Source organism: Petaurus breviceps, unplaced genomic scaffold, assembly GCF_028583685.1.
Source record: "Petaurus breviceps papuanus isolate PSGF00001 unplaced genomic scaffold, PetGlider_PUasm1.0 138, whole genome shotgun sequence".
Lineage (NCBI taxonomy): Eukaryota > Metazoa > Chordata > Mammalia > Diprotodontia > Petauridae > Petaurus > Petaurus breviceps.
This window is the reverse complement of record NW_027185694.1, coordinates 31,707,134-31,719,475: the sequence shown is the minus strand read 5'-3', so window position 1 is coordinate 31,719,475 and position 12,342 is coordinate 31,707,134. Positions and strand designations below refer to the sequence as shown.

Below are 12,342 nucleotides of genomic sequence, written 5' to 3'. Positions count from 1 at the left end.
CTATTTTCTTCCTGTCCCTCAAGTATTTGCTATTTTCATCTTTTGTCAGAGTGCCAGACATATGGATATGAGTTGAAATCTCAGAGTTGTTTTTCATTTACATTTTTCCTTTTATTAATGATATGAAGCTTTCTAGTTGTTGATGAAACATTTTTGCTCTTAATAGATTCTTGTTTGTATTTTCTGACCCCTTATCTACTGGGGAACAACTCCCATTCTTATATTTATATAAATTTCATAATTATTTGGAGATCAAACCTGTATCAGAGGTATTTGTTACAAAGATTTTTCTCCCAGTTAACTTCTTTTCTTGTAACTCAAGTTGATTTTGTTAGTGCAAAAATGTTTCAATTTTATTTAATTGACATTGGCAATTTTATTCTTTATGATCACCTCTATCCCTTGTTTATTTAAGTTTAGAATTCTTCCTCTAGCTATAGTTGGAAAAGATACCTCCATCTGTTCTAAAATTTTTTAAATAACGTGACCTTTTATATTTAGGTCATGTGTGTATTTGGGTCTACAAGTCAATCAATCAAAAATTATTTATTAAGCACCTAGCACTGTGCCAGACACTAGAAATATAAATAAAATTAATGAAAGAGTCCCTACTCAAAATAGCTTCTATTCTAACACAGAAAGTCTTTCTATTCTAAAGACAAAGACTGTATTTTATATATGCTTTATTTAAGTATATACAGCATAAATATGAAGAGAAGAAATACAAAGTAGTTAAGCAGAGTATGTCCCCAAATTCTTAGTTCAGTTTTTAGCTTTAATTACTTAAAACTGTACTAAAACTTTCACATCATTCTGTAGAAGGTGCTACCCATTGAGATGATTAAGAAAGGTTTCATGTAGAAGGTGGTGCTGGAGTTGTGTCTTTAAGGAAAAGAGGGGACGTATATGGTGGAAATGAGGGGCAGGCAGGTAGTGTCTTTAAGGGACAACCAGGTCTCACTAAAGTCAGTAGATTCTAATGGGGCAACATCAAGCACATAAATAAATATATCTAGCACAAATATAAAATGAATATAATTATAAACAGCATGACTTTTCCAGGGTAGTTTGGGAGGAAGAGCGATAGCAGTTGGAGAAGGATCAGAAAAGACTTTGTGTAGAATGTAGTGTTTGAGCTGCAAAAGGAAGAGAAAAGACTCTTTGGGCCAAAGGGGTGGAGAGAGTAGGTTGCAGACAACATCCAGTGACAAAGCACAGGGGTGAGAGATGGAGTATCATATGGGAGGAACAGGGAATAGGCCAGTTGACTGGATCCAAGAATGTGTGAATCAGAATAATATGCACTGAGGCTGCAAAGATGGATTGGGGCTAGTTGGGAAAGGCTTTAAAAACTAACCTGAGGCATTCACATGTGATATAGAGCCAATAGAGAGCCATTGCAATTGATTGAGTAGGGGGCTCCCATCATCAGATCTGTACTTAAAGAAAATCACTTTGGCAGTGTATAGGATGGAAGGAGGTGAGAAATTTGAGACAGGAAGACCAATAAGAAGGATGCCATAAAATCCAGACAAGAGGTGATGAGGACCTAAACTAAGGTAGGAAGGATTTGGATATGAGAGAAATAGCAAGATTTCCAGCTGATTAGGAGTTTGGGATAAAGTTAGAAGTCAAAGATAATTCTGAAGTTATGAACCTGGGAGACCAGAAGGAAGATGAAAATAGAAAAGTTGAGAAGAAGAGAGGGCTTGGGGGAAAATAATGAGTTGTTTTAAATAAGTTGATTTTAAGATATCTCCAGGACATCCAGTTTAAATGTCCAATAGGCAATTTTTGATGTGACACTGAAGCTCAGCAGAGAGACTAGGGTTGAATGTAATTATTATAACAATATCATAAGAGTATGGTGCCCAAGGTCACACAGCTAGTGTGTGTGTGTGTGTGTGTGTGTGTGTGTGTGTGTGTGTGTGTGTGTGAAGTGTCTGAGGTCGGATTTGAACTCAGGTCCTCCTGACTCCAGGGCCGGTGCTCTATTCACTACACCACCTAGCCACCCCCACACTATTTTGTTTTATATTTCTTATTTTCTTGTTATTTCCCTTGAGATGTTTTACCTTTTGTTCCTCTGGCTGAATTTTATTATTTTGTCTAATTCTTTAAAGTATGCTACTTCTTCTTGTAGATCCTTCCCTGTGTATTTTGTCTCTCCTACTGGATTGTAAACTCCTGGAAGACAGGTACCATATCTTGCACAATTTTCTTCACGATAACACTTAGCACATTGTCTTATACAGAGTGGACAATAAGTGAATATTTGTTGAATGAGAGCAACTTTAAAGATTTTATTTTTTAATGGTCTATATTTATTGCTTCAGGCTTTGTTTATAGCGTGAAAATACCTGCTGGATAATAGAACCAGTTGGAGAAAGGAGCAGTGGAGGACTGTAAAGGAGCGGTCATGCTCTGATAGCAACATAGTGTTTTGCCAAAATTACAAAATAATGGGAAAAAGAAGTGGAGGAGTTGGCTATATATGTGACCTTTAGTGGAGTTTGATTCTGTGATTTGATACAGTAAAGTGAAGTTTCACTTCAAAAATTAATTCATCTTGGCAAGCATATGATGCTGTCACATGGGTTAGAAATTGACTTGAAGAGTATTCCAGATAGTTTTCTACTGTATTCTTAAAGTTTCCTTGGATAGGCAATTCCATGGATTTTTTCAAATGAATATTGCTAAATTATAGACACATAGAATATGTAATTGTATTTTATAATAATAAACACATTTCAATGCTAATATTTTATTATAATTATAGTTATATATTACACATGTTTGCAATTTGTCTACTTCCCACCCACCCCTGATCTCCAGCTGTTGAAATCCTACCCATCCTTCAAGGTTCCACTAAATTTTACCTTATTCTTAAAGCCAACTGTCTACTCCAAGCTAGAAATGATCTTTCTTTTTACTCCAACACGGATCCCCATACTTATTCAGAAATCATCTCTTTATATTTCCTTAGATTCCTCCTTTTGATATTTCCTTTACATTTCCCCATTTTTCTTACTTGTTTTATAGTTACACATCTCATCCCTCTCCCCGCAGAGGACAGGGGCTTATTTTTCCATTGTGATATCTCTAGTACGTGGTATGATGGTATAGTGTCCCATGTATAGTAGTTAGGCACTAAAAAGTTGTTGACTGAAACGAATTCATTTGTTCATTCACCAGAGAGATAAAGAGCACCTCCTGCATGCCAGTCCCAGTGCAGGACGAGGCTCTCAGGGAAGGCTAAGATGCCTTAAGACACAGCTCCTGCTTTCTGGCATTTACCCAACAAACATTGAACTGATCACTTGATAGTTTCCTATAAACACACTGTGCATTTTCCCTTCTCTTGTTTCCTCTTTTCCATGATATGGTTTACTCTTCTGGCAAAGTCTTTTCCTCTTAGGCCTCGACAGGCCTCGACATTTCTGCAGCTTTTTGTCCAAGATCATAACTCTTCATCCTTTCTGCTTCTGATTTCTTTTGAACAAAGCCCCATAAAACCGATTCTGTCCCTCATCTCTTGTCCGTTCTCTTTGCTGTAAGCCTTGCCAATTGGCTTACAATCTCTCTCAGTTATTTCACTTCAGTGGGTCAAAACCCTTACATTTTGGAACTTTTACCCTGGTCTCTAACTTAAATCTTGCTCCCTCCCTCCTTCTTCCCATCTCTAACCTAAGCCCAATATCTCTGATACTTTTCTCAGTAGAAATGGAAAACAGATTGTGAGATTTTCTATACCATACCCCTCACATGAGTCATGAAGATGGTTCCTTCTTACTTTATCTTCTTCAGGTCAATTTCAGGCTCTTGGACTTTCCTCACTTAGTCTGCTTTCTAAGGCTTGAATCATCTTTATTGTCCTGCTCCATTGGAGAGAGTAGTTTAATAAGGTGACATGGGGCTTGGTGTTAGGGATTTTAAAAATGATCTGACCTATTAATATTTTAAAAGAGGATACCCAAGACTTGCTAATATGCAGATGATGCTAATTTTGGAAGTTTTGCAAATACCAATGATGATGAAGTATAGAAAAGGACCTACGAGATTTGAAATAAGGACAAGAAATAATAAAATGAATCTCAGTTCAAATAAATACTAATTGATACACTAGGGTAAAATCAATATGGGACTTAGATATTAAAGGAAAAGGAGAGTAATAACATTCAATAGCATGACACAAAATTAGATGTGAAACGAAGGAGCATTTTGCCAGTGGGGGAAAATGATTATGATTATGAGCATGGGCAGGTCAGAAATTCCTATCATGTAACCTCCTGCGATAAAGTAGGGGAAACAAGTTTGTGAAACCATTGTATTTGTTTATGATTCTTTGGTACCATGAAGGATATGAGAGCCCGAGAATAACAGTAATTGTGTAGAAGAGTGGAGCATAGACCTAGTAGAGGAAACTGGAACCACAAAGAGGTGAAGGGATTTCCCCAAACTTTGTCAGTTTGGACAAGTCTTTTCTAATGTCTGAGCCCCCTTCCTTATGTACACAATGGCCAGGGAGATTGAACTAGCTAAGAGCCCTAAGTCAGGTGTGAAGCCTTCCCAGACCTGTCTCCTATGCCACTGTTAGTGCTCTCCTGCCTCAAATATTTCTCTAGAACTTTAACTAAGTTCTCCTTTTTCCTACCTTGTATTACTCCCTGCCTTGTAGTTATTTATTTGTGTGCGTATTACAATTGCAAGCTAGAATATAAACTCCTTCAGGTCAAGCACTCTTTTGTTTTTGTCTTTGTATCCCCAACATATAGCACAGTGCCTAACATAGTAAGCATTTAATACATAATTTTAATTGAATATTCATCTCCAGAATTCCATGTCTGTGAAAAATGATTCTCATAATTTTATATCGATGTTAATAATTTTACACATGTGCAGTATACTTGAGTATGATATACTCAAATATACATACTACAGTTTATAATTACAACACACTTCATGTCCATTTTCTTATATGGCCCTCACAATTGCCCTGTGGGGTAGGTAGGACAGTTTTATTATCCTCATTTTACAGGTAAGGATATAATATATATCCTAGAGGTAGAACAGTTATGTAGACCAGTTATGTAACCATCAGTCTTAAAGGGAAGTCAGATGAAGCCCAGATATCAGGGAAAGTGTCTTGGTTTGAGATGTATTCAACAAGATCATGCCGGGCGAGTTAATGACTCTCCTCAGTACCAGGGAAGCAATGTTCTAAATGGCATCAAGGGGGCATCAGAGAAGAAAAGCTGGGTCTCTCCTTGCTCACTGACTCTGGGTGAATTATTGTCTATGTTATCATAGCTCAGATGCTAAATTTCCTGAAGGTGGACATGTTGAGTTACCTCCATATATATATATATATACCACCTATCGTAGTGCCATAGCTAGTCAGGTGTTTGATAAGCATTCACTTGACTTTGTATCCAGAAATCAGTAGGATATAGAGTTTGCAAATCATTAATCTGCCCATTTTCATTTTAAGGACATTTCTATTGGTGCCTCAGGTTACTAACTGGCCGTTTTTATTTGTGTTTAAGGCCTTCAACTTAATTTCACAGCCTCCTGGGGAGACATGCATTACCTAGGGCTGACAGGACTTGAAGTGGTAGGAAAAGATGGTCAGTCTTTGCCAATTACATTGGATAAGATGTCTGCCTCACCCAGTGATTTAAATGACCTTCCTGAATACACTGATGATTCCAGGACCTTAGATAAGTAAGTATCTCATAGACTGCAATTTCTGACTTAGCAGTGTTTGCTGAACATGTGATGAGTGGTGGATCTGAATTCAGAACTGTTTAACTCCCCCTTACAGCCAATGAAGGCTTTGCCTCTTTGTTGAGTTTTGTCTTCACCATGGAGGCCAGTAGTGGCATAATTTCCATTGTTAAATAGTAACATTTCCTAAACTAAGTAAGTGTATTGATGCTTTCCAAGAAAAAAATTAGAGCCTAAAAGAGGTAATATTGATCTAGGAAGACATATTTTATCCTCCAAGCTAAAGTCACACTAGGGCCCAAAATGGCAGCAATAGGGAATGTGCTGCTGGAAGCCTTTCTTTAAGATGTCCTAACTCTTGTCCTGACTATTTGTTGTCATTGTGCTAGGAATCTTACATCACCTCAACCTGGTGTCTTAATTTTTAACTAGGCTAATTATTTGCTGCATATTTACAAGTTCCATTTCAGCTACTAGTGAGTATGAGGTTTCCATGTATCCATAAGTGGAGAGGACTTTTAAAATGCCCATGACAAGGAGACTATCCTTGTGTCCAAATGAATTCATTTCTAAAGAAACAAAAGAGTAACTACAGATATACATTCTTTTGAATGAGCAGAATCTGATATAGTGGGAAGAGTACTGTTGGAATCAGAAAACCTGGGTTTGAATCCTAATTTTGCTACTTATTAGCTGTGTGTCCTCAGGCAATTATTTCCCCTCTCTGGGCCTCAGGTAACTCATCTACCAAATGATAACCTCCAGGGTACCTTCTAGCCCTAGATCCTATGGCTTCTATGAAATTGTGATAGTGGTACTTGATACTAATCAATCAGGGACTTTTTTCCCTAGTTTTTTTTTTTTTCTTTTCTTGATTTACCTTACCTGGAGTCACCACCGGGAGTCTTGACAATGAAAGGTAATACACAACTACTTAAAAATGGCAGTGAATGTCAGGGTGGCCATGCAGAGCCATTACCACATTGTACTCATCATTAAGCCAAAAAGTTGCCATTATTTAAATTGCTTCTTTAAGACTTTCCAGATGAAGCATGAGCCTTTTCCCCGTTCCAGGCCCCTTGAACTATAGGAAAGAAGAGATTTATGTCAATTGTACCTTCCTAATGATCCCAGATTCAAAGCATCAATTGACTTATGGTTAGGAGATGAGTTACTTTGGTGATGTATTTCTCTGATTTCTCTCCCATGGAATGCCTTTGATCCTGGAGCATCTCCCTTTCTTTCCCTTTGCAGAATAATACACAACACACACACACACACACACACACACACCTGTCAGGGAATAGCTGATGGAATTGTTTTTATGTATTTGCAGGTTAATAGATGGGACCAACATCACAGTGGAAGATGAGCACATGTGGCTGATCCCCTTCTCTCCTGGGGAGGATCACCTGATCACAATCTATTTTGATAAAGCTGAAAACATTGTGGGGCTGCGCTTTTGGAACTATAATAAATCTCCCGAGGACACCTATCGAGGGGTAAGCCAAAGAAAAGCGGTCTAGCCAGCAGAAATGTTCAATCGTCTGTTGTGGAAATAGCGCTTTGATAAATGACCAGAGCAGCTTTAGAAGAGCAGCATAAATCGTCTAGAACTTTCAGATGCCTAATTTTATGGCAGGGAGAATAACTTGCTGTTTTTTTTTTTCTTTGCAAGCAGCAAATATGGCTTAAAGAGCTCTCTCCAAATAGATTCAGAGAATCTTAGTACCCCATTTCCCCCAGGACTCGCAGCACAATATAGTTACTTCTGTTTGATAGTATTGTGTTTCTCCTAATCTCTTGTTTGACTGTTGCCTTCTGTCATCTGATATGGGAGAATGTAATGCAAGAGAGAGCATTCTGATCTGTTAGAGCAGGTTCGCGTATAGGCAACGGTATTGGAAGTTCAGTTTCCCAGGTACCTTTTGACCTAGTGTGTTGGTGCTAAAAGCTATTTTAGGAGGAACTTAAGAAGTTACAGGACTTTTCCTCACCCCCCCTACCCCCACCCCCCTTAAAGACAAACATTCTGACTATTCAGACTTTGTGTAAGGAGTAAAAGAACTCTGAATAGGAACCTGTGTAAAGACTGTTACAGATCTTGGAGACACTGTGCCTCTGTGTGTTCTAAGGTTCAGTGTTTCTTTCAAGTAAAATGTGGTCATGAAGAATCCTGCCTTGGTATTCTAAGTTCCCATAAGCCATTCCTTGGTTTTCTAATAGAATCTCTGAGAAAAGAAAAGAACGGTCCAGGAGTGATTGACCAGAATATAAACACTGCTAACCCCTGCTATATAACTCACACAATTTTATCAATAAATTGGGTCAGATGGGAGTGAAGAAAGGGGAAGAGGGCACATACTGCTCATCGATGGAAACTATGCCCACATACAGCCATTTTTCTGCCACTCTGGATGCTAATCCCATAACCACCTTGCAGACATTTGGCAGCATATTTTTGTTCACTCTACTTTTTCCCTCTGTGTTTCAAGAGAACTCTAGCTCCTATTCAAGGGAGAGTCACCCAAGCCACAAACAATAGGCTAATATTCAGCGATACAATTCTTAGAACAAGCCACAAACAATAGGCTAATATACAGCGATACAATTCTTAGAAACACAATCTCTGTGTTGGAAAGCAGTTCAGAAGCCATCTAGCCCAACCTAACCCTGACCAAGAATTTACTGTACACCATCACTGACAAATAATCATAAAATCTTTGTTTGAAACCATTTAGTGAGAAAGAATTCAGAGCATCCTACTTCACTTTTATATAATTCTAATTGGGAAATCTTTTTTATACCAAGTCTAAATTGGGGCGGCCAGGTAGCATAGCGAGTAAGAGCACCAGCCCCAGAGTCAGGATGACCTGAGGATCGAATCCGGGCTCAGATACTTAGCACTACACCCAGAAATAACTGGCCGTGTAACCTTGAGCAAGTTACTTAACCCCAATTGCTTTAAAATAAATAAATAAATGAATAATTAAATAAATTGCCTGTGTGTAACTGAAAACTGTTGATACATTTCCATAACTTTTCTCTTCTTTAGGCCAAACATCCCAACTTTTTCAGCTAACTATCATGTGTCGAGATCTCAAGGTCCTTCACTATCCTGATTATTCTTCTTTATACACCCTTTAGTTATTAATATCTTTCTTAGAGGGTGGGACTCAGAATCTAACACAGAAGTCTGGATGTGGTCAGTGGGATTATCACCTACATAGTCTTGGACACTATGTTCTTCATAATGAAGCCTAATATCTTATTGACTTTTTGGCTATATATTACTCAATATATAGTCAGCATATCAGCTGTATATGATTCAAATTGAGCTTGTAGTCGACCAAAAACTGTTGACCTTTGTCAGACAAAATGCTGCCGAGCAATGCATCCTTCATCTTGTACTTGTAAAGTTGATTTTTTTTTTCTACTCAAGTATAAGATTGAACAGTTATAATCCTGTTAAATATCATCTTACTGGATTTTTCATAGTATTGTAGAATACATATTCCTTTTTAACCTTATGTATTTTATTATATGCATTTTAAAACATTATTTTGAGAAGGGGATCTATAGGCTTTACCAGATTGCTAAGGTGGCCACAACACACACAGAAGAACCTCTGTTCTAAAGTGTCAGGATCTTTTTAGATCCTGATTCTTTTATCCAGTGGCTTAACTATCCCTGCCAACTTTCTGTCATTGGCAAATAAGGCACACCATCTATGTCTTTTTCCAAATCGTTCATAAAAATGGTAAGTAGCATAAAGCCAAGCAATGATCCTTGAGGCATTCCAGTAAAGATCTCCTTCCAAAGTGGCATTGAACCATTATTGACTACTCTTTGAATCTAGCCAATGAACCTATTTTGAATCTGCTTTGCTTTATGATTTTCTGATCCAGAGGGAGCAAACATGTAGCCGGGCCACTTTGTAACCCATAATGCTCCCAAATGTGAGTATGGCCAGAACTAGATTAAAATGTAATTGGAAAATATTTCAAAATAAATAAAAATACAATAAAATATAGACAACATTACATTTTAAAACTAATTCAATATGTGGCCCACAGGGATCCTCATGTATGCCTTAGTGGCCCCATTTTTATTTGAGTTTGACATCACTGGCTTAGCCCACATATCTTCATCATTTCTCCAAGAACAGCATGAATGACTTTGAAAATGCTTTGCTAAAATCTAAGTAAACTGTATTCACAGCATTACCCTGATATACTCATCTAGTAACCCTTATCAGAAAGGAAATAAAGTTAGTCTGGCATAACCTTTCTTGATGTGTTCACTGATTCCCTTTTCTCAATTTTTTCAGGAATCAAAATTAAGTTCACTGGCAAAGTTTGCAAATTCTATCCTCTTTCCTTTTGGGAGAAAATTAGTGCATTTGCCTTTCTCCAGATCTGTAGTACTTCTTTCATTTTTCCATGATCTTTCAGAATTCAGTGACAGTGGCTCTTCAATTACATCTCCCATTTCTTTTAGTACCCTGGAATGTAGTTCATAAAAGCCTAATGACTAAACTAATCAAGAGAAGCTAGGTTTTCTCCTACTATCCCGTCTGATTTGGAGCATCTGTTTCCTATTAGCCATTTTTCTTCTAAATTTTCAGTCCAAAGCACATCATCTTTGGCTAAGAAAATAGAAACATAATAATAATTTAGCAGATCTTCAGGTTCCCCATCATCCATTATCATTGTCCCATTAACCTCAAAAAGCAGTCCTATTCTTTCTTTCATCCTTCTCTTTTTCCCTACCTTTTAAAAATATTTTATTTTCCTTAGCTTTCCTTGCCAGTATTGGCTTGTTGAGAACTTCAGCACTCTTGATACTGTGCTTCTGGGACCATGCCATGCTTTTGTTTTCATGCTCTGTGACCAGCCCATGCTTCCATTTTTGGCAAATGGTTTTTAAAAAATTTAAATTGGCTGATGAGTTCCCCATGCATCCACATCATTCTCTTTAGACAGCTTACTCTGTTTTCATCATAGGTTCTGTTTTCTCTTTGTAGCTTCAGAACTTCATTCTCAAGAACTTCTCACCTTTCTTGGATTGACTTTCTCTATAGAGTTTTAATGTATGGGATTCCACCTGTCCGTTTTTTAAACCCTTTCACATCTGCTGTCCTGAAGTCTGTATTGTATGCCTGGCTATGCCTAATTTCCCTCACCTTCTGTATCACAAAGTCCAAGATGAAATAGTCATTTTCCTGAAAGCTTCACATCATTTCTGCCCAGCAGTCAGTTTCCCCTTGCTGAGAATCAGATCCTTAGTATAAACTCCCTTCATTGGTTCCTTCACCTTTTAAAAGCTGAAATTATCATTGAGGCAAGTCAGGCAATTTTGCTGTTGACAGAAATAGAGCTCCAGTAGATATCCAGATAAGAGTAGTACCCTATTGGTATTATAACATGCCCCTGTTCCAGGTTTAAGGTCTGTTTCCCAACACATTGTCTGATATGTAGATATCTATATATCTGTATAGATAGATATGTATCTAGATATGTCTGTTTACCTATCTAGATATAGATGCAGATATATGTATAGATTTATGTGTATAATTATCTGTATAGAGATATATATGTATATAGACATATATTGTGTGTATGTAAATGCATATATATGTACGTGTATATATACACATATACATACACACACGTATATATGCATTCAGTTTTCTCCCTTCTCCCATTCAGCTTAAAGCTTTGAAAAGGTTTTAGGGGATCCTCTGTACCTGAATTTTTATGGGGGAAGTGTCCTATGGAGTAGTTGGGAAGGGCTTCATGGAAGAAATAATACTTCAGGTGGGTCTAAAGGGTGGTTATGGTGAGAGTACAATGTGAGAAAGGGCAAGGAGTCAAGGAAGAGCATTCTACATGTGGGGGAGAGTAAGGAGACTCCTGATGAAACAAAGGGCTTTCCTTAGAGAGTACTGGGAGGTATGATTGGACATATATTGCAGCCAAGTACAGAAGACGGTCTCATAAGCAAGGTTTATACCTGATGCCATAAGCAGCTGGGTACTGTGCGTGGGGATGTGTCTCAAAACGGGTGGTAGCAAGATTTTTAACAGGAACTCCTTGACTCCTTGAACATAATAGCTTCCATAACTAGGTCCACAGAACAGAGACAGCCAAACCTTGGGTGGACTACCTACTGCCAAAATCCTAACCATATTTTTATTTTCTTTTTTGGATAGGCGACATAACCTCTTCTAGCTTTAGAAGGAAAAAGAACTAAACAACGAGAAGGAATTGTGGGAAAGGATATTTAGAGGGCTTTAGAATTGTGAAAAAGTCAAAAATTGAGTTTGGGGAAGGGAAATTCGGGGGGACTGCAAGAGAAGTTACAGAAGGATAGAAGCTAACAGAGGAGGAGGATTTGGATAAAAAGGAGGAAGGATCAGGACTTAAGGAAGAAAAAGGAAAATTGAAAAAGAGAGAGGCTTGGGGAAGAGAAGGAAGTGCATAAAACAAGGAAAAAGAAATGGGATGGGACCATAAAGGTGCTATCAAGGTGAGAAGGTGTTCCTAGGTGAGGAGACTTCTCAGAGGTGGCTGGTCACAAGAGCTACTAATAAGAACAAAGAAGGACTAAAGT

The 12,342-nt window shown here is 37.8% G+C and overlaps 1 protein-coding gene across 4 annotated transcripts in view; it reads left to right on the top strand.

Annotated features, from left to right (window-relative positions):
- Positions 1-12,342, top strand: part of KATNIP (katanin interacting protein) — a 220,562-nt gene that overhangs the window by 181,356 nt on the left and 26,864 nt on the right. For all 4 annotated transcript variants that reach the window (XM_069064208.1, XM_069064202.1, XM_069064194.1 and 1 more), the window contains 2 exons: positions 5,547-5,724; positions 7,064-7,229. In XM_069064208.1, coding sequence (XP_068920309.1) covers positions 5,547-5,724; positions 7,064-7,229 — 344 coding nt within the window. The remainder of the gene's footprint in view (positions 1-5,546; positions 5,725-7,063; positions 7,230-12,342) is intronic.